The 19470-nt window shown below is 38.1% G+C and overlaps 1 protein-coding gene across 1 annotated transcript in view; it reads left to right on the forward strand.

Annotated features, from left to right (window-relative positions):
- LOC121376735 (multiple epidermal growth factor-like domains protein 10) overlaps positions 1-19470 on the forward strand; it is an 87485-nt gene that overhangs the window by 44513 nt on the left and 23502 nt on the right. Inside the window, exons 5-8 of the mRNA XM_041504499.1 lie at positions 2048-2145; positions 7460-7989; positions 13406-13493; positions 18022-18098. Of these exons, the coding sequence (XP_041360433.1) occupies positions 2048-2145; positions 7460-7989; positions 13406-13493; positions 18022-18098 (793 nt within the window). The remainder of the gene's footprint in view (positions 1-2047; positions 2146-7459; positions 7990-13405; positions 13494-18021; positions 18099-19470) is intronic.

Consider the following 19470-nt stretch of genomic DNA (forward strand, 5'->3'; position numbering starts at 1 on the left):
TTACTTGTTTTTTCGTGAATATCTCCGACCACCAAAACATTAAGTGACAAGATACACCCCCCATCCCCCCAAACCACCACTGACTGGCACTAATTTTGTGGAACAAAGCCGTACTTATTCAGGGACACCATGTTTAGTCTTTTGAAGTGACGGAAGAAAGAAACACACGTGAAAGTACAACACAGCAATAAAAAAAATGTATACAATAAATTTGAACTGGAAAATGCTATAGCCGAGGTAGACATGTAAGATTCTTACGCATTGATTTAAAAAAAACCCCACAAACCCCCCCCCCACCCCCACCCCACACCTCTTCGGTTAATCTAAGCCTGTTAACGTACTTGATAAGCGATGTTCAACGCTTGTTGGCGCGAACATTACATTGTTTCTACCGACAGCATACACTGTTAGACACGTTTACTTCAGTCACTTTCATAAAATAGAAACTAACAGAATAGGATCATTCCTTTCCAATATAACTAAAGATCCGTAAAAATGCGCAACAGCGAGAGAAAATGGCGTCCGCTATATCCAAATTATCACCTACAAAATGAAACAAGATTGTCAAGAGCGAGGTCTAAAATATCCACAGGACCATTGATCATTACTTTTAATGGACACAAAAGTGACTTCCAAATCCTGAATTCATTTACAATGCAGTCACGAAAACCAAACTTAATATTTGCGATTTTTTCTCGTTTTATTAAAATATTATTTAATATGCATTTGCCAAGTCCTTGAGAATAGGTTTAGAGTCTCTTTAAAAACGTGTCGGCTTTCTCAATCGTTTCGTTGAGGATATTGATGATCTGAAAAAAACAAAAACATTTTCTCTCAGCACCAACGCAATTAGACGAGGAATTCTTGATGATTCCTCCTGCGGACTGTTTTCTCTGTTTGATGACTAATCCTGCTTCTTGTCGCCTGCTTTACTTCTCAGGTGTGTAGTACTTTATTATTACAAACTTAAAAACACCACGAGTAGGGGGTTGTAACAGTTCGTTACTTTTTTCTCAAGCATAGCGTATTTACTATTTACTTATTTCAAACGTTAGTCGTGCGAGATCTGGTGTAAGAGCATTCAGTTGAGGCAGCCGGATCGTGAGCCCGATCGATCACCCTCCCAATGGACAACCAAAGGGTATGGTTATGCACTATCCTGGCTTATAGGGACAGTGGATATTAAACGATTCTTTGGCTGCTTGTACATAGGGAGTCACTCGATTGTCCTCTCACATTCGTTTTTCTTAAATAATAATAATGTAAGTACTTAATAATAATAATAATAATAATAAATAATAATAACTAGGAATATCATATTAATAAGTAGACTTATAATAATAACGTCATTAAATGAGGGTGACAGGTTACACACAAGCTAATCTTCCACTCGGTTCCTCCTCTCACTAACCTACTCTTTGACTCTTTGACTCTTTATTATCATATCCTTAAATCACTATCTATCTTTTCTCCTCGACTTTTTTGTGTTGTCTATCTTTCTATATACCTCTCTCTATTTTACTAATACTTCTTTCTAGACGGTTTTTTGATGTCCTCTCTATGCGACTTGACCAAAGAGAGATGTACTTTCGCTGAATCTCCTCTCTTCTCTGCTCCTCTCTACTATCTCCTAATCCCTGTCTATATGGCTCTTGTCTGTTACTGTCACTCTGACTGTCTCTCGCTACTACATAGCGTCTCTCTCTCTCTCTCGCGTCCCATCTCTCTCTGTCTCTGTATTCCTCGTCGTCGTCTGTATGTCTGTCTCTCCTCGTCTCTCATCTCTCTCTCTATACCTTCCTTCTCTCTCGCTCACTCTCTCTCTCTGTCTGTCTGTCTGTCTGTCTGTAGTCTGCGGTGTGTTCTGTATTGTCATCTGTCTGTCTCTCTCCTAATCCTCTGTCTCTCCTCTACGCTCTCTCTATCTCTGCTCTCTCCTCTCTCTCTCTCTCTCTCTCTCTCTCTTCTCTCTCTCTCTCTCGCCTCTCTCTCTCGCTCTCTATATGTCATAATAAAACTGAACGTTAATGATGTATACTACACACAGAAAGAAGTACAAATCGAGCCGCCGAGCGGTGGGGGATCACACGAGGAACGTTAGCTACACTCACACCAACCCCACCTACCGAATGGAGTCCGACTCAGGTTAGTACCCCACATATGTCCGTAGCAGATCCAGGGTGAAGGGCTCATAATAGCGGAGGTTATAGATGGGACTCATAGGGGCGGAGGTTATAGGCAGATCCAGGGTAAGTGGATCATAGGGGCCGAGGTTATAGACAGATCCAGGGTGAAGGGCCTCGTAGGGGCGGATGTTATAGGCAGATCCTGGTTGAGGGGATCATAGGGGCCGAAGTAATAGACAGATGCAGGGTGAAGGGTTCATAGGGGCGGATGTTATAGGCAGATCCAGGGTGAGGGGTTCATAGGGGCGGATGTTATAGACAGATCCAGGATGAGGTTCATAGGGGCGGAGGTTATAGACAGATCCAGGGTTAGGGGTTCATAGGGGCGGAGGTTATAGACAGATCCAGGATGAGGGTTCATAGGGGCGGAGGTTATAGACAGATCCAGGATGAGGGGTTCATAGGGGCGGAGGTTATAGACAGATCCAGGATGAGGGTTCATAGGGGCGGAGGTTATAGACAGATCCAGGGTGAGGGGTTCATAGGGACAGAGGTTATAGACAGATTCAGGGTGAGGGGTTCATAGGGGCGAATGTTATAGACAGATCCAGGGAGAGGGGTTCATAGGGGCGGATGTTATAGACAGATCCAGGGTGAAGGGCTCATAGGGGCGGGTGTTATAGACAGATCAAGGGTGAGGGGTTCATAGGGGCAGGGGTTATGGACAGATCCAGGATGAGGGGTTCATAGGGGCGGAGGTTTTAGACAGATCCAGGGTGAGGGGTTCATAGGGGCGGAGGTTTTAGACAGATCCAGGGTGAGGGGTTCATAGGGGCGGAGGTTATGGACAGATTCAGGGTGAAGGGTTTATAGGGGCGGAGCTTATAGACAGATCCAGGGTGAGGGGCTCATAGGTGTGGAGGTTATAGACAGATTCAGGGTGAGGAGATCATGGGGGCGGAGGTTATAGACAGATCCAGGGTGAAGGGTTCATAGGGTCGGATGATATGGACAGATCTAGGGTGAAGGGTTCATAAGGGCGGAGGTTGTAGGCAGATCCAGGTTGAAGGGTTTATAGGGGCGGAGGTTGTAGGCAGATTCAGGGTGAAGGGTTCATAGGGGCGGATTATATGGACAGATTCAGGGTGAAGGGTTCATAGGGCGGAGGTTGTAGGCAGATCCAGGATGAAGGGTTCATAGGGGCGGATTATATGGACAGATCCAGGGTGAAGAGTTCATAGGGGCGGAGGTTATAGACAGATCCAGGGTGAGGGGTTCATAGGGGCGGAGGTTATAGACAGATCCAGGGTGAAGGGTTCATAGGGGCGGATTATATAGACAGATCCAGGGTGAGGGGTTCATAGGGGCGGAGGTTATAGACAGTTCCAGGGTGAAGAGTTCATAGGTGCGGAGGTTATAGACAGATCTAGGGTGAGGGGTTCATAGGGGCGGAGGTTATAGGCAGATCCAGGGTGAAGGGTTCATGGGGTCGGGTGATATGTACAGATTCAGGGTGAGGAGCTCATGGGGGCGGAGGTTATAGACAGATCCAGGGTGAAGGGTTCATAGGGGCGGATGATGTGGACAGATCCAGGGTGAAGGGTTCATAGGTGCGGAGGTTATAGACAGATCCAGAGTGAAGGGCCTCATAGGGGCGGAGGTTATAGACATATCCAGGGTGAGGGGACTCATAGGGCGGAGGTTATAGACTAATCCAGGGTGAAGGGTTCATAGGGTCGGAGGTTATAGACATATCCAGGGTGAGTGGACTCATAGGAGCCTTATAGGGGCGGAGGTTATTGACATATCCAGGGTGAGGGACTCATATGGGCGGAGGTTATAGACATATCCAGGGTGAGTGGATTCGTAGGGGCCTTATAGGGGCGGAGGTTATAGACAGATCCAGGGTGAGGGGACTGATATGGGCGGAGGTTATAGACAATTTGCATCTAGCCCGAGTAGTCTCCCGTTCGAGAGCTAGACGGTCATCTGGATGGTCACGATCGCTCTCTCTCATAACAGTACATTTTATTCAACTTATTTTCGTGCTTATATCCAACTAAGGTTCAAGCACTCTGTCCTGGGCACACACCTCAGCTATCTGGGCTATATGTGACAGAGAAAAGGTTGTAGTGGTCTTATACCTACCCACTGAGTCGTTAAAACTGGCTCTGGGTGGGAGCAGGGTACTGGGCTGCGAACCCTGTACCTACCAGCTGTATGTCCGATGGCTTAACCACGACACCGCCGAGGCCGGTATAGCCGTACAATGTCTGTCTAACTGTCGAACGGCAGAGTACTTGGGCAAGTTTGCAATCAATTTATTTGATTTAAAGTGACAGACCCAAGTTTTTAAACACTAAAAAAAATTCACTATCAAAGCCGTTTTTGATCATTTAAATTAGAAGTACAGTACTTACATTTTATTGTTTAATATATTCATTTTTACAAACCTGAAGTGGTTCTGGTCATCCAGGTTCTTGTAATACCCCAAAATGCATTTTTCATAATTCTAAACACGCACGTTCGTCTGAGATTATTGCGACGACCTCTAGTCTATTTTTAGACGGTATTTCCACGTTTAGACATCACAGACTTTAGCTTCTCTCTGTTATAACATTATCCATCTGTGTTGCACGTTTGTAGATTAACTAAACTTATTTCCTATTTTCGCGGGCTGAAACTAGGATCGGCTCCTTTAAAAAATTTGTTTACTGATAACAGATTACCCACCAAGTGCCGTTTTTGACTCATCCCTGTTAAGATAATCGTGGGTTTCTTCGATTGTTTCGCTATATAATAAATAGACGCGATACCAAGGGGCAGGATTTAGCTCAGTCGGTTGAGCGCTCGCCTGAGGTGCTTGCATCGCAGGATCAAACCACCTCGGTGGATTAATTCAGCTGATTTGATTTTTTCTCGTTCCAACCAGTGCACCACAACTGGTCAAATGTCGTGGTGTGTGCTTTCCTGTCTATGGAAAAGTGCATATAAAAGATCCCTTGCTGTATTAGGACAAATGTAGCGGGTTTCCTCTGATGACAACGAGTCATAATTAGCAAATGTTTGACATCCTATTAGACATTTGATTAATTATTCACTGTGCTCTAGTGGTGTAGTTAAACGAAACAAACTTTAACAGAAAACAGACTGGACACGTCGTAAATAGTGCATCTTTTATCTATTTAATGTGGCGGGACGTAGCCCAGGGTAAAGCTCTCGCTGGATGCGCTGTTGGTTTAGGATCGATCCCCGTCGATGGGATATTTCTCTTTCCAGCCAGTACTCCACGACTGGCATATCAAAGGTCGTGGTATGTGCTGTCCTGTCTGGGATTGTGCATTTAAAAGTTTGCTATACTAAGGGGAAAATGTAGCGGGTTTTCTCTAAGAATGTATGTCAAAATTACCAAATGTTTGACATCATATAGCCGGTGATTAATAAATCAATGTGTTCTAGTGGTGTCTTTAAACAAAACAAATTTTAACAGAAAACAGACCCAATACGTCATAACCAGTGTTCTTTTATCTCAATCTAATTAAAATTAGCTCCACTGGTTAATTACTATTACCTGTGGATCTAACTGCACCCCGTTGGAGCTCATGTCCAGTTGACCTTTCATTCGACCAATCAAAACCTTACTTGCAAAATCATGCCAGTGATTTGAAAATAATTTGAAAACATTCGGGATTATGCCGAGGGTATAAAAAATGATTCGGGTGAATATTACGAAGTATGCCGGTGTCGCGAAATATATTCGCCCCCCTAGAAAATCGCCGGCCGGCGGATTTATTTCTCGGCCCCCTCCAAATATTTTCGCCCCCCCCCCCCCCCTATATAATGTGTTATATATAGGACGATGATCTATTTCTACCATAGTCCATACGCATACAAATTATGTGCTGTCTTTAATAGTCATCGAAAAAAGAGAGAAATATCCTTATTTATTACATATCCATTCAATCTTAGTATAGTAATAAAGACCATTCCGATCCGTGCAATTAAAAATCTTTTATTGAACATATGTCCAATAAAAGCCTGAACTATTTTTGGGGGAATCCCCCATATTATTGTTTGAGAGTTAGCTCCCTTGAATGTTTATTATTATTTTATTATTTTATTAATTTTAAAATAAATAAATAAATAAACTAAAGAAGGTATGTAATAAATACAGAACTTCACATACGTTTTTTTCGTTCCTATTTATTGCACTTGTTTATTGTGCGCAAGAATATATACCACTCGACCGCTACGCGGTCTCGTGCTATATATTATTCTTGCGCACAATAAACTCGTGCAATAAATAGGAACGAAAAAAAACGTATGTGAAGTTCTGTGTATATATTACACTTTTTGGAAACAGTTCTCAAGCGAATTACTCTCTAATTATACAACATTACATTGGAAGAATACCCTCTATTTTACCTTTAGTTTAGACTGTCTATGATTATAATTAATTTCTATCTATAGTATAGAGACTATAGACGATATTTTATTTCTTTATTTCATTTGTGAATGCAGTGCCCGATTTCCTCCATAAGGTATTCATACGTCATGCATTTTAAAACATTTCAGAAAGACATTAATCCATGGATATGATTTGAATAAAAACATATACTCTCCGTCAAATATATGCTCACGTGTATAAAACATAACAGTGATATAAATATGTTCAACAATAATTTAACTAAATATTGTTCATTAAATGACAGAATAACTAAAAATGAGTAAGGGGCGAATATTTTATGGGGGTGATTCTGTTTCGTGGGTCGGGGCGATTCTATTTCAAGGGGGGAGGTTTTATTTCGAAATAGATTCGCCGGGGGGCGAAAATGTTACGGGGGCGATTCTATTTCGTGACACCGGAAACGAATTTCAATATAAAATTTTATATAAAATTCGTTTCAAGACGAAACAAAAAAACACAACAACATGATGGTATAGCAATAAAATCTGTTTATACTAGTATACAATCCAGAGTTTATTATTGCACTCCCCCCCCCCCCCCCCCCCCAGTTTTTTAATGTTGAAATAGACCAACAAGTTGCATAAATAGTCTCGCCCGATATTTTTTGAATTTGTATTCTCCCGAATAACGCTATAAAAGGCGAAGTGTAATTGGTCGATATTTAAATTGTTATTTATAGATGAAATGTCACTTGAACATGGGAGTCCACGCAATGCTGTTAGATCTACTGGTAGACCAGTAGAGATAATTTTAATCAGATTGTCTTTTATCTGTGAAAGGGTGTGGAACGCAGCCCAGTGGTAAAGCTCTCACTTGATACGCTGTCGGTCGTTAAAGAAAACAAAGTTTATTTTCTCTATTTCAGTACCTACAGAAAACAGATCGGACTCATCGTCTGACCCGCCTGATATTCTCACCTGTCACGTGAGACCTCCCCCTGTGACGCCCAATGGCTTCACAGACGCTACTGCCATTGTGTTCCCTACTAATAGTCGGACTAACGATTGGCCCAACGGAGGCGACGACGACGACGACGACGGGGATCCTGAAGATATTAAATACGAAATGATCTTTCTAAACCCGCAGAGAAATAAACGTTTTTCGCATGACGTGTTTGTTAACGAAGGCGCGGTGGCACATGACATGTGTGTGAACGAAGGCGCGGTGCCACCCAAGGAATGTCTGAATCTTCTGTATGAGGACGAAACACGCGATAGGACCCCCACCCCAAAACCGTGCTACCCCCATGTGGTCGTTAGCAAGACAGACATAGAGGAATCGTTGCCGCTCCTCGAACCTCAGGGAAGCAGGGCTGAAAACAGTGTGCATATCCAGCATTTCCCCACGTACGTCCACAAGATGACAGATATGAGCGGGTTCTCCGTAGAATTCCAGGTAACGTATTTCGGGGGGAGGGGGGTGGGGGAGGGGGTTGTTGCCAAAATAGACTTCTGTTCGCTCCAAGCATTGCAAGAGACGTAGGCTTATTTGCTTTCCTTGCCTACCAAAATAGATCTCTGTTCGCGCCAAGCATTGCAAGAGACGTAGGCTTATTTGCTTTTCTTGCCTACCAAAATATATCTCTGTTCGCGCCAAGCATTGCAAGAGACGTATTTACTTTCGTTGCCTACCAAAATAGATCTCTGTTCGCGCCAAGCATTGCAAGAGATGTATTTACTTTCCTTGCCTACCAAAATAGATCTCTGTTCGCGCCAAGCATTGCAAGAGACGTATTTACTTTTAGTTGCCTACCAAAATAGATCTCTGTTCGCGCCAAGCATTGCAAGAGATGTATTTACTTTCGTTGCCTACCAAAATAGATCTCTGTTCGCGCCAAGCATTGCAAGAGACGTATTTACATTTCTTGCCTACCAAAATAGATCTCTGTTCGCGCCAAGCATTGCAAGAGACGTATTTACTTTCCTTGCCTACCAAAATAGATCTCTGTTCGCGCCAAGCATTGCAAGAGACGTATTTACTTTCCTTGCCTACCAAAATAGATCTCTGTTCGCGCCAAGCATTGCAAGAGACGTATTTACATTTCTTGCCTACCAAAATAGATCTCTGTTCGCGCCAAGCATTGCAAGAGACGTATTTACTTTCCTTGCCTACCAAAATAGATCTCTGTTGGCGCCAAGCATTGCAAGAGACGTATTTACTTTCCTTGCCTACCAAAATAGATCTCTGTTCGCGCCAAGCATTGCAAGAGACGTATTTACTTTCCTTGCCTACCAAAATAGATCTCTGTTCGCGCCAAGCATTGCAAGAGACGTATTTACTTTCCTTGCCTACCAAAATAGATCTCTGTTCGCGCCAAGCATTGCAAGAGACGTAGGCTTATTTACTTTCCTTGCCTACCAAAATAGATATCTGTTCGCGCCAAGCATTGCAAGAGACGTATTTACATTTCTTGCCTACCAAAATAGATCTCTGTTCGCGCCAAGCATTGCAAGAGATGTATTTACTTTCCTTGCCTACCAAAATATATCTCTGTTCGCGCCAAGCATTGCAAGAGACGTATTTACTTTCCTTGCCTACCAAAATAGATCTCTGTTCGCGCCAAGTATTGCAAGAGATGTATTTACTTTCCTTGCCTACCAAAATAGATCTCTGTTCGCGCCAAGCATTGCAAGAGACGTATTTACTTTTCTTGCCTACCAAAATAGATCTCTGTTCGCGCCAAGCATTGCAAGAGACGTATTTACTTTCCTTACCTACCAAAATAGATCTCTGTTCGCGCCAAGCATTGCAAGAGACTTATTTACTTTCCTTGCCTACCAAAATAGATCTCTGTTCGCGCCAAGCATTGCAAGAGACGTATTTACTTTCCTTGCCTACCAAAATAGATCTCTGTTCGCGCCAAGCATTGCAAGAGATGTATTTACTTTCCTTGCCTACCAAAATAGATCTCTGTTCGCGCCAAGCATTGCAAGAGACGTATTTACTTTCCTTGCCTACCAAAATAGATCTCTGTTCGCGCCAAGCATTGCAAGAGACTTATTTACTTTCCTTGCCTACCAAAATAGATCTCTGTTCGCGCCAAGCATTGCAGAGACGTATTTACTTTCCTTGCCTACCAAAATAGATCTCTGTTCGCGCCAAGCATTGCAAGAGATGTATTTACTTTCGTTGCCTGCCAAAATAGATCTCTGTTCGCGCCAAGCATTGCAAGAGACGTATTTACATTTCTTGCCTACCAAAATAGATCTCTGTTCGCGCCAAGCATTGCAAGAGATGTATTTACTTTCGTTGCCTGCCAAAATAGATCTCTGTTCGCGCCAAGCATTGCAAGAGACGTATTTACTTTCCTTGCCTACCAAAATAGATCTCTGTTCGCGCCAAGCATTGCAAGAGACGTATTTACTTTCCTTGGCTACCAAAATAGATCTCTGTTCGCGCCAAGCATTGCAAGAAACTTATTTACTTCCCTTGCCTACCAAAATGCTATGACGTCATGCATTTAAAGAAACTGTCCAGAGTTTTGTGCTATTGTAATATTATGTTCCCGAATGGTAGAGCCATTTTAATAATACTATTAAATAGGACATGTATTTGTGTTAAGAATAACGGTGCCTGTATATCTAATGAGTGTGGTCGTTCTGATGTCTGTGTTCCAATAAAGTTTATGTTCCAATAATTTCCTACGTACGAACAAAGCATATATTAGGAAATTAGAAGAGGTTTAAGCTACTCCAAACATTAGGACTGTCAGAAATACACTGCATATCGAGACACTGATGTTCGAAATAAGAAAGGGGTGGGACGTTGCCCAATGGTAAAGCGCTCGATTGATGCGCGGTCGCTCTAGGATCGATCCCCTTGGTGGGCCCATTGGGCTATTTCTCGTTCCAGCCAGTGTACCACGACTGCAACTTAGCAATTTGGTAAATGTGCCTAAATAAGAAACAAAACAATCACAGAGTTCAAAGTGAAATCAAACGCTACATTTAAAAAACAGGAGATTTTCTTTACAAAATGAAATGCTGAACGTTTAGCCTGAATGTACATAGCTTGGTCGTTGATGCACACTGCTGTAGTACAAAATTGCTGAACTGTTCTTTGTGTTAGTATATTATATTATGTAGCGACGAAGTTGATATGTGAGCCAGTGTTTGAAGTAAGGTTAGAGGGTAAGGGTTAGAGTTGATAAGTGAGCCAGTTTTTGAAGTAAAGTAAGGGGGTTAGAGTTGATAAGTGAGCCAGTTTTTAAAGTAAGGTAAGATGGTTAGAGTTGATAAGTGAGCCAGTTTTTGAAGTAAGGTAAGAGGGTCAGGGTTAGAGATGATGAGTGATCCAGTGTTTGAAGTAAGGTAAGATGGTTAGAGTTGATAAGTGAGCCAGGTTTTGAAGTAAGGTAAGAGGGTTAGAGTTGATAAGTGAGCCAGTGTTTGAAGTAAGGTAAGAGGGTTAGAGTTGATAAGTGAGCCAGTGTTTGAAGTAAGGTAAGATGGTTAGAGTTGATAAGTGAGCCAGTGTTTGAAGTACGGTAAGGGGGTTAGAGTTGATAAGTGAGCCAGTGTTTGAAGTACGGTAAGAGGGTTAGAGTTGATAAGTGAGCCAGTGTTTGAAGTAAGGTAAGAGGGTTAGAGTTGATAAGTGATCCAGTGTTTGAAGTAAGGTAAGAGGGTTAGAGTTGATAAGTGAGCCAGTGTTTGAAGTAAGGTAAGAGGGTTAGAGTTGATAAGTGAGCCAGTGTTTGAAGTAAGGTAAGAGGGTTAGAGTTGATAAGTGATCCAGTGTTTGAAGTAAGGTAAGAGGGTAAGGGTTAGAGCTGATAAGTGAACCAGTTTTTGAAGTAAGGTAAGAGCGTTGAATTGATAAGTGAGCCAGTGTTTGAAATAAGGTAAGAGGGTTAGACTTGATAAGTGAGCCAGTGTTTGAAGTAAGGTAAGAGGGTTAGAGTTGATCAGTGAGCCAGTGTTTGAAGTAAGGTAAGAGGGTTAGAGTTGATAAGTGAGCCAGTGTTTGAAGTAAGGTAAGAGGGTCAGGGTTAGAGATGATGAGTGATCCAGTGTTTGAAGTAAGGTAAGATGGTTAGAGTTGATAAGTGAGCCAGGTTTTGAAGTAAGGTAAGAGGGTTAGAGTTGATAAGTGAGCCAGTGTTTGAAGTAAGGTAAGAGGGTTAGAGTTGATAAGTGAGCCAGTGTTTGAAGTAAGGTAAGATGGTTAGAGTTGATAAGTGAGCCAGTGTTTGAAGTAAAGTAAGAGGGTTAGGGTTAGAGTTGATAAGTGAGCCAGTGTTTGAAGTAAGGTAAGGGGGTTAGAGTTGATAAGTGAGCCAGTGTTTGAAGTACGGTAAGAGGGTTAGAGTTGATAAGTGAGCCAGTGTTTGAAGTAAGGTAAGAGGGTTAGAGTTGATAAGTGATCCAGTGTTTGAAGTAAGGTAAGAGGGTAAGGGTTAGAGCTGATAAGTGAACCAGTTTTTGAAGTAAGGTAAGAGCGTTGAATTGATAAGTGAGCCAGTGTTTGAAATAAGGTAAGAGGGTTAGACTTGATAAGTGAGCCAGTGTTTGAAGTAAGGTAAGAGGGTTAGAGTTGATCAGTGAGCCAGTGTTTGAAGTAAGGTAAGAGGGTTAGAGTTGATAAGTGAGCCAGTGTTTGAAGTAAGGTAAGAGGGTTAGAGTTGATAAGTGAGCCAGTGTTTGAAGTAAAGTAAGAGGGTTAGAGTTGATAAGTGAGCCAGTGTTTGAAGTAAAGTAAGAGGATTAGAGTTAATAAGTGAGCCAGTGTTTGAAGTAAGGTAAGAGGGTTAGGGTTAGAGTTGATAAGTGAGCCAGTGTTTGAAGTAAAGTAAGAGGGTTAGAGTTGATAAGTGAGCCAGTGTTTGAAGTAAAGTAAGAGGGTTAGGGTTAGAGTTGATAAGTGAGCCAGTGTTTGAAGTAAGGTAAGAGGGTTAGAGTTGATAAGTGAGCCAGTGTTTGAAGTAAGGTAAGAGGGTTAGAGTTGATAAGTGAGCCAGTGTTTGAAGTAAGGTAAGATGGTTATAGTTGATAAGTGAGCCAGTGTTTGAAGTAAGGTAAGAGGGTTAGAGTTGATAAGTGATCCAGTGTTTGAAGTAAGGTAAGGGGGTTAGAGTTGATAAGTGAGCTAGTGTTTGAAGTAAGGTAAGAGGGTTAGGGTTAGAGTTGATAAGTGATCCACTGTTAGAAGTAAGGTAAGAGGGTTAGGGTTAGAGTTGATAAGTGAGCTAGTGTTTGAAGTAAGGTAAGAGGGTTAGAGTTGATAGGTGATCCAGTGTTTGAAGTACGGTAAGAGGGTTAGGGTTAGAGTTGATAAGTGATCCACTGTTAGAAGTAAGGTAAGAGCGTTGAGTTGATAAGTGAGTCAGTGTTTGAAGTAAGGTAAGAGGTGCTGACTTGCTTCTATACGTTTTGTGTAACACTCATTAATTCGCTTTTATGCATATTTCGAGAGAACGGGGTACATTAAAAAGTGGAAGATGTCAAAATTCAGGGCTTGAAATTCATTTCCTGGGGGTGGGAAGGAACTTGTGCTTCTCACATTTCAAGATAGAGGCAAATGCTAGAAATTGAGAATCCGTTCTAGAAATGAGTCTATAAAACAGACATGAAGTTTAAGTTGTAACAGCAAAGTGGGCTTGAGACAAATCAATACAAAGCATTATATTTGTATTTTCGATTCTAAAATTCAAGAATTCCCCAAATATCTTATATACTGTGAGAAATGAGATGGAAACAACAAGCTGCTTGTCGAGTTGATTATTAGGAAGCTTGATGTGTACTGTGAGCGGGATTTGCCGCCCGATACCTGTCAGTTTCGAGCCCTGTTAAAATTGGTGAACCTATTTCAGTACCTGCCCGATGTGAATTTATATTCTACCGAGGAAGCCGACAAGACTGGGAACATGCCGAAAAACAGATACCGGAACATCAAACCATGTAAGTTGACACAGTACGCCCATGTATCTCAGTGTCCCTTTTCTGTGTCTCTTTCTTTCTTCCTCCATCTCAATAATAATAATAATAATAATAATAATAATAATAAATAATAATAATAGTAATAATAATAATCATAATCATAATTATAATAATAACTTCATTAAATGAAGGTGACAGGTTTAACACAAGCTAATCTTCCACCGGGCCCTCTCTCACTCCCCTACTCTTTGACTCTTTGACTCTTTCTCTCCTCCCTTCACTCCCTATCTCTCTCTTTCTCTGACTTTTTCTCTCTTTTCTCTCTCCCTCCTCTCTCTTTTTATCCTTCCTTCTTTCTCAGACTGTTTTTATGTCCTCTCTCTCTCCTTCCCCTATCTATGTATTTTTCTGACTCTCTTTCTCTGCTCCCTACCTCTCTCTGTCCCTGTCTGTCTGTCTGTCTCTCTCTCTCTCTCTCTCTCTCTCTCTCTCTCTCTCTCTCTCTCTCTCTCTCTCTCTCTCTCTCTCTCTCTCTCTCTCTCTCTCTCTCTCTCTGTCTGTCTGTCTGTGTGCCTGTCTGTCTGTCTGTCTCTCTCTCTCTCTCTCTCTCTCTCTCTCTCTCTCTCTCTGTCTGTCTGTCCTGTCTGTCTGTCTGTGTGTGTGTGTGTGTGTGTGTCTCTCTCTCTCTCTCTCTCTCTCTCTCCTCTCTCTCTCTCTCTCTCTCTCTCTCTCTCTCTCTCTCTCTCTCTCTCTCTCTCTCTCTCTCTCTCTCTCTCTCTCTCTGTATGTGTGTGTGTGTGTCTCTTTCTCTATACATCTATATCTCTCTCCGTCTCTGTCTTTTCTCTCCCCACCCTAATCCTGTTCTCTCTCTCTCCATCTCTTCTTCGCTCTGTCACATCTACCTTTCTTCCTGCTTTCTCCTTCTCTCTTCTCTCCTCTCTCTCTCTCTCTCTCTCCTCTGCTCTCTCTCTCTCTCTCTCTCTCTCTCTCTCTCTCTCTCTCTCTCTCTCTCTCTCTCTCTCTCTCTCTCTCTCTCTCTCTCTCCTCTCTCTCTCTCTCTCTATCTCCCTATCTCTCCCTCCGTCCCTCTCTACCCACTCTCTCTCATAATTTATTAACAGTGTAATATGTTATTGATATAGTAGAATAATTTGTTAACATAGTGTAATAGATTATTGACATATTGTAATAATTTATCGGCACAATGTAATAATTTATTACCATAGTGTAATCATTTGTTGGCATAGAGTAATAATTAACTGGTATAATGTAATAATTTACTGGCGTAGTGCAATAAATCATTGACATAGTGTAATAGTTTATTAACATAGTGTACTAATTTATTAACATAGTGTATTAAATTTATTGAGATAGTGTAATAATTTATTGACATAGTGTACTAATTTATTAACATAGTGTACTAATTTATTAACATAGTGTAATAATTTATTGACATGGTATAACAATTTTATGACATAACATAATAATTTATTAACAGTGTAATAATTTATTAGCCTAATGTGATAATTTATTGATATAGTGTAATAATTCATGAACATAGTGTAATAATGTATAGTATTAACATAGTGTAATAATGTATTAATATAGTGTAATAATTGATTGACATAGTGCAGTAATTTATTGATATAGTGTAATAATTCATATGCATAGTGCAGTAATTTATTTACATAATCTATTAATTTATTAACATACATGTAGTGTAATAATGTATTAACATAGTGTAATAATGTATTAACATAGTGTAATAATGTATTAACATAGTGTAATAATTTATTAGCACAGTGTGATATTTTATTGATATAGTGTAATAATTCATGAACATAGTGTAATAATGAATTAACTTAGTGTAATAATGTATTAACTTGGTGTAATAATGTATTAACTTGGTGTAATAATGTATTAACTTGGTGTAATAATGTATTAACTTGGTGTAATAATGTATTAACTTGGTGTAATAATGTATTAACTTGGTGTAATAATGAATTAACTTGGTGTAATAATGTATTAACTTGGTGTAATAATGAATTAACTTGGTGTAATAATGTATTAACTTGGTGTAATAATGTATTAACTTGGTGTAATAATGTAAGTGTAATAATGTATTAACTTGGTGTAATAATGAATTAACTTAGTGTAATAATTTATTAACATAGTGTAATAATTTATTAACTTAGTGTAATAATGAATTAACTTAGTGTAATAATGTATTAACTTAGTGTAATAATTTATTAACATAGTGTAATAATGAATTAACTTGGTGTAATAATGTATTAACTTGGTGTAATAATGTATTAACTTGGTGTAATAATGTAAGTGTAATAATGTATTAACTTGGTGTAATAATGAATTAACTTAGTGTAATAATTTATTAACATAGTGTAATAATTTATTAACTTGGTGTAATAATGTATTAACTTGGTGTAATAATGTATTAACTTGGTGTAATAATGTATTAACTTAGTGTAATAATGAATTAACTTAGTGTAATAATGTATTAACTTGGTGTAATAATGTATTAACTTGGTGTAATAATGAATTAACTTAGTGTAATAATGAATTAACTTGGTGTAATAATGTATTAACTTGGTGTAATAATGAATTAACTTAGTGTAATAATGAATTAACTTGGTGTAATAATGTATTAACTTGGTGTAATAATGTATTAACTTGGTGTTATAATGAATTAACTTGGTGTAATAATGAATTAACTTGGTGTAATAATGTATTAACTTGGTGTAATAATGTATTAACTTGGTGTAATAATGAATTAACTTGGTGTAATAATGTATTAACTTGGTGTAATAATGAATTAACTTGGTGTAATAATGTATTAACTTGGTGTAATAATGTATTAACTTGGTGTAATAATGTAAGTGTAATAATGTATTAACTTGGTGTAATAATGAATTAACTTAGTGTATTAATTTATTAACATAGTGTAATAATTTATTAACATAGTGTAATAATGAATTAACTTAGTGTAATAATGTATTAACTTGGTGTAATAATGTATTAACTTAGTGTAATAATGAATTAACTTGGTGTAATAATGTATTAACTTGGTGTAATAATGAATTAACTTGGTGTAATAATGAATTAACTTGGTGTAATAATGTATTAACTTGGTGTAATAATGTATTAACTTGGTGTAATAATGTATTGACATAGTGTAATAATGTATTAACTTGGTGTAATAATGAATTAACTTGGTGTAATAATGTATTAACTTGGTGTAATAATGTATTAACTTGGTGTAATAATGAATTAACTTGGTGTAATAATGTATTAACTTAGTGTAATAATGAATTAACTTAGTGTAATAATTTATTAACTTGGTGTAATAATTTATTAACATGGTGTAATAATTTATTAACATGGTGTAATAATTTATTAACTTGGTGTAATAATGTATTAACTTGGTGTAATAATGTATTAACTTGGTGTAATAATGTATTAACTTGGTGTAATAATGTATTAACTTGGTGTAATAATGAATTAACTTAGTGTAATAATGTATTAACTTAGTGTAATAATGTATTAACTTAGTGTAATAATTTATTTACATAGTGCAGTAATTTATTTACATAGTGTATTAATTTACTGACATAGCGTAATAATTTATTAACATAGTGTAATAATTTATTAGCACAGTGTGATAATTTATTGACATAATGTAATAATTCATTAACATAGTGTAATAATTTATAGGCATAGTACAGTAATATATTTACATAGTGTATTAATTTATTAATATGGTGTAATAATTTGTTGACAAAGTGTGGTAATTTATTGACATAGTGTGGTAATATATTGACATTGTGTGATAATTTATTGACATAGTGTGATCATTTATTGACATAGTGTGATAATTCATTAACATAGTGTAATAATTTATAGGCATAGTGCAGTAATATATTGACATAGTGTGATACTTTATTGACATAGTGTGATAATTTATTGACACAGTGTGATAATTTATTGACATAATGTAATAATTCATTAACATAGTGTAATAATTTATAGGCATAGTGCAGTTATATATTGACATAGTGTATTAATTTATGAATATGATGTAATAATTTGTTGACAAAGTGTGGTAATTTATTGATATAGTGTGATAATTTATTGACATAGTGTGGTAATTTATTGACATAGTGTGATAATTTATTGACATAGTGTGGTAATTTATTGTCATAGTGTGATAATTCATTAACATAGTGTAATATTTTATAGGCATAGTGCAGTAATATATTGACATAGTGTATTAATTTATTAATGTAGTGTAATAATTTGTTGACAAAGTTCGGTAATTTATTGACATAATGTGATAATTGATTGACATAGTGTGATAATTGATTGACATAGTGTGGTAATTTATTGACATAGTGTGATAATTGATTGACAAAGTGTGGTAATTTATTGACATAGTGTGATAATTGATTGACAAAGTGTGGTAATTTATTGACATAGTGTGATAATTGATTGACATAGTGTAATAACTGATTGGCGTCTGTTTCTGTTGAAGATGACAGTAACAGAGTGAAGTTGGAGACGATTCCGGGGATACCGACATCAGACTACATCAATGCAAGCTTCATCGACGTGAGTAGCTTATCACGTCCTGCTATAGTGTGTGTGCTGTAAGCGTTGCGGCTCATAGGCGTAACATATACAATGATACATAAACACAAATATATACATGAGAGATTGTGTGTTTGGAGGATGGGCATTCAAATGAGTTGAGAACGTCAATAGGTTGCCTGTTTGAGATATTTACCAACATTATAGAGTTCTTTTTTCTTTTTCTTTTTTTAATACAATTTTGTACACCGATAGTTTGAACTGATAATACTTGTTAATATAACGAGATCGTAGATCTATATACAATAAAGTGATATTCATCTTCTATGTTGTCCTTATTGCACATTTGACATTTTCTTTTTCATCTTTCTATGCCATAATATCTTCCTTGTTCAATAAGCGGTTGATGGGAAGAAACACGACATTTTGTAATTAGTGTTGTATAACAGTCAGGAATTGATAGTCTACGGTAATATTGTAAACAAAATGTGTGTCAACTCTTCGAAATTTTCTGTTGTTTATATATTTTTTTAAGAAAGTGAAGATGTCTTATCTATAAAATACAACTGTGAGAAGTATTATTTGTGTTGTTTTTATAGCTACCCTCATTTACAGACTTTCATTACAAAATCTTATGTAAGAAGCACAAATGTGTTGTTTATAATTTTGTTATGAGGCACTGCTTGGGATATGGGAAAACGCGAGTGCAATTAAAGAGACAGACCCTCGTTTATAAACACTACAGCGTGGGGTGTTTTTTTTATAATTAGAGCCGTTTTTGATAATTAAAATCAAACTTTACTTTGATTTTGTTGTTTAGATTATCCATTTCTAGATTTTATTGTTTATATTATCCATTTCTAGATTTTACTGTTGAGAATATTCATTTCCGTTCATCTGAAATGTTTCTGGTCATCTTGGTGTTTGTAATACCACAAAATACATTTCTCATATATTTGTAAAGCGCGTGTACTTTTGAGAAGTAATGGTTATGGCGACGAATTCTGGTCTCCATTTTAAGGGTATTTCCCCGTTTCAAGGTCACAGTCTTGTTTGACTCTGATAGTATAATTCTATACAGATGTGTTATAGGTTTGTAGATTAACCAAACTTAGTGTCCATTTTCAAAGTTTAAAACCGAGGCCTGCGACTTTAAAGGTAAAACGTAGCGGATTTCATAAAAACAGACATGATTTTTTTTTATTTTTTTTTTTTGTGTGTACAAAATCTTAAATAGTCCGAAATTTCCTTTTTAGACCTGCTGTGTTCAATCAAAGACATACACCTGTAGCAGACATCTAAACACAACCGTACACACCAGACGTTATTGTACCATGTACTCACAATAACGGTTATAACTAGGTACAGTTTGTCGTGTGGTGAACCATAAGCG

This window comes from Gigantopelta aegis, chromosome 7 (genome assembly GCF_016097555.1).
Source record: "Gigantopelta aegis isolate Gae_Host chromosome 7, Gae_host_genome, whole genome shotgun sequence".
NCBI lineage: Eukaryota > Metazoa > Mollusca > Gastropoda > Neomphalida > Peltospiridae > Gigantopelta > Gigantopelta aegis.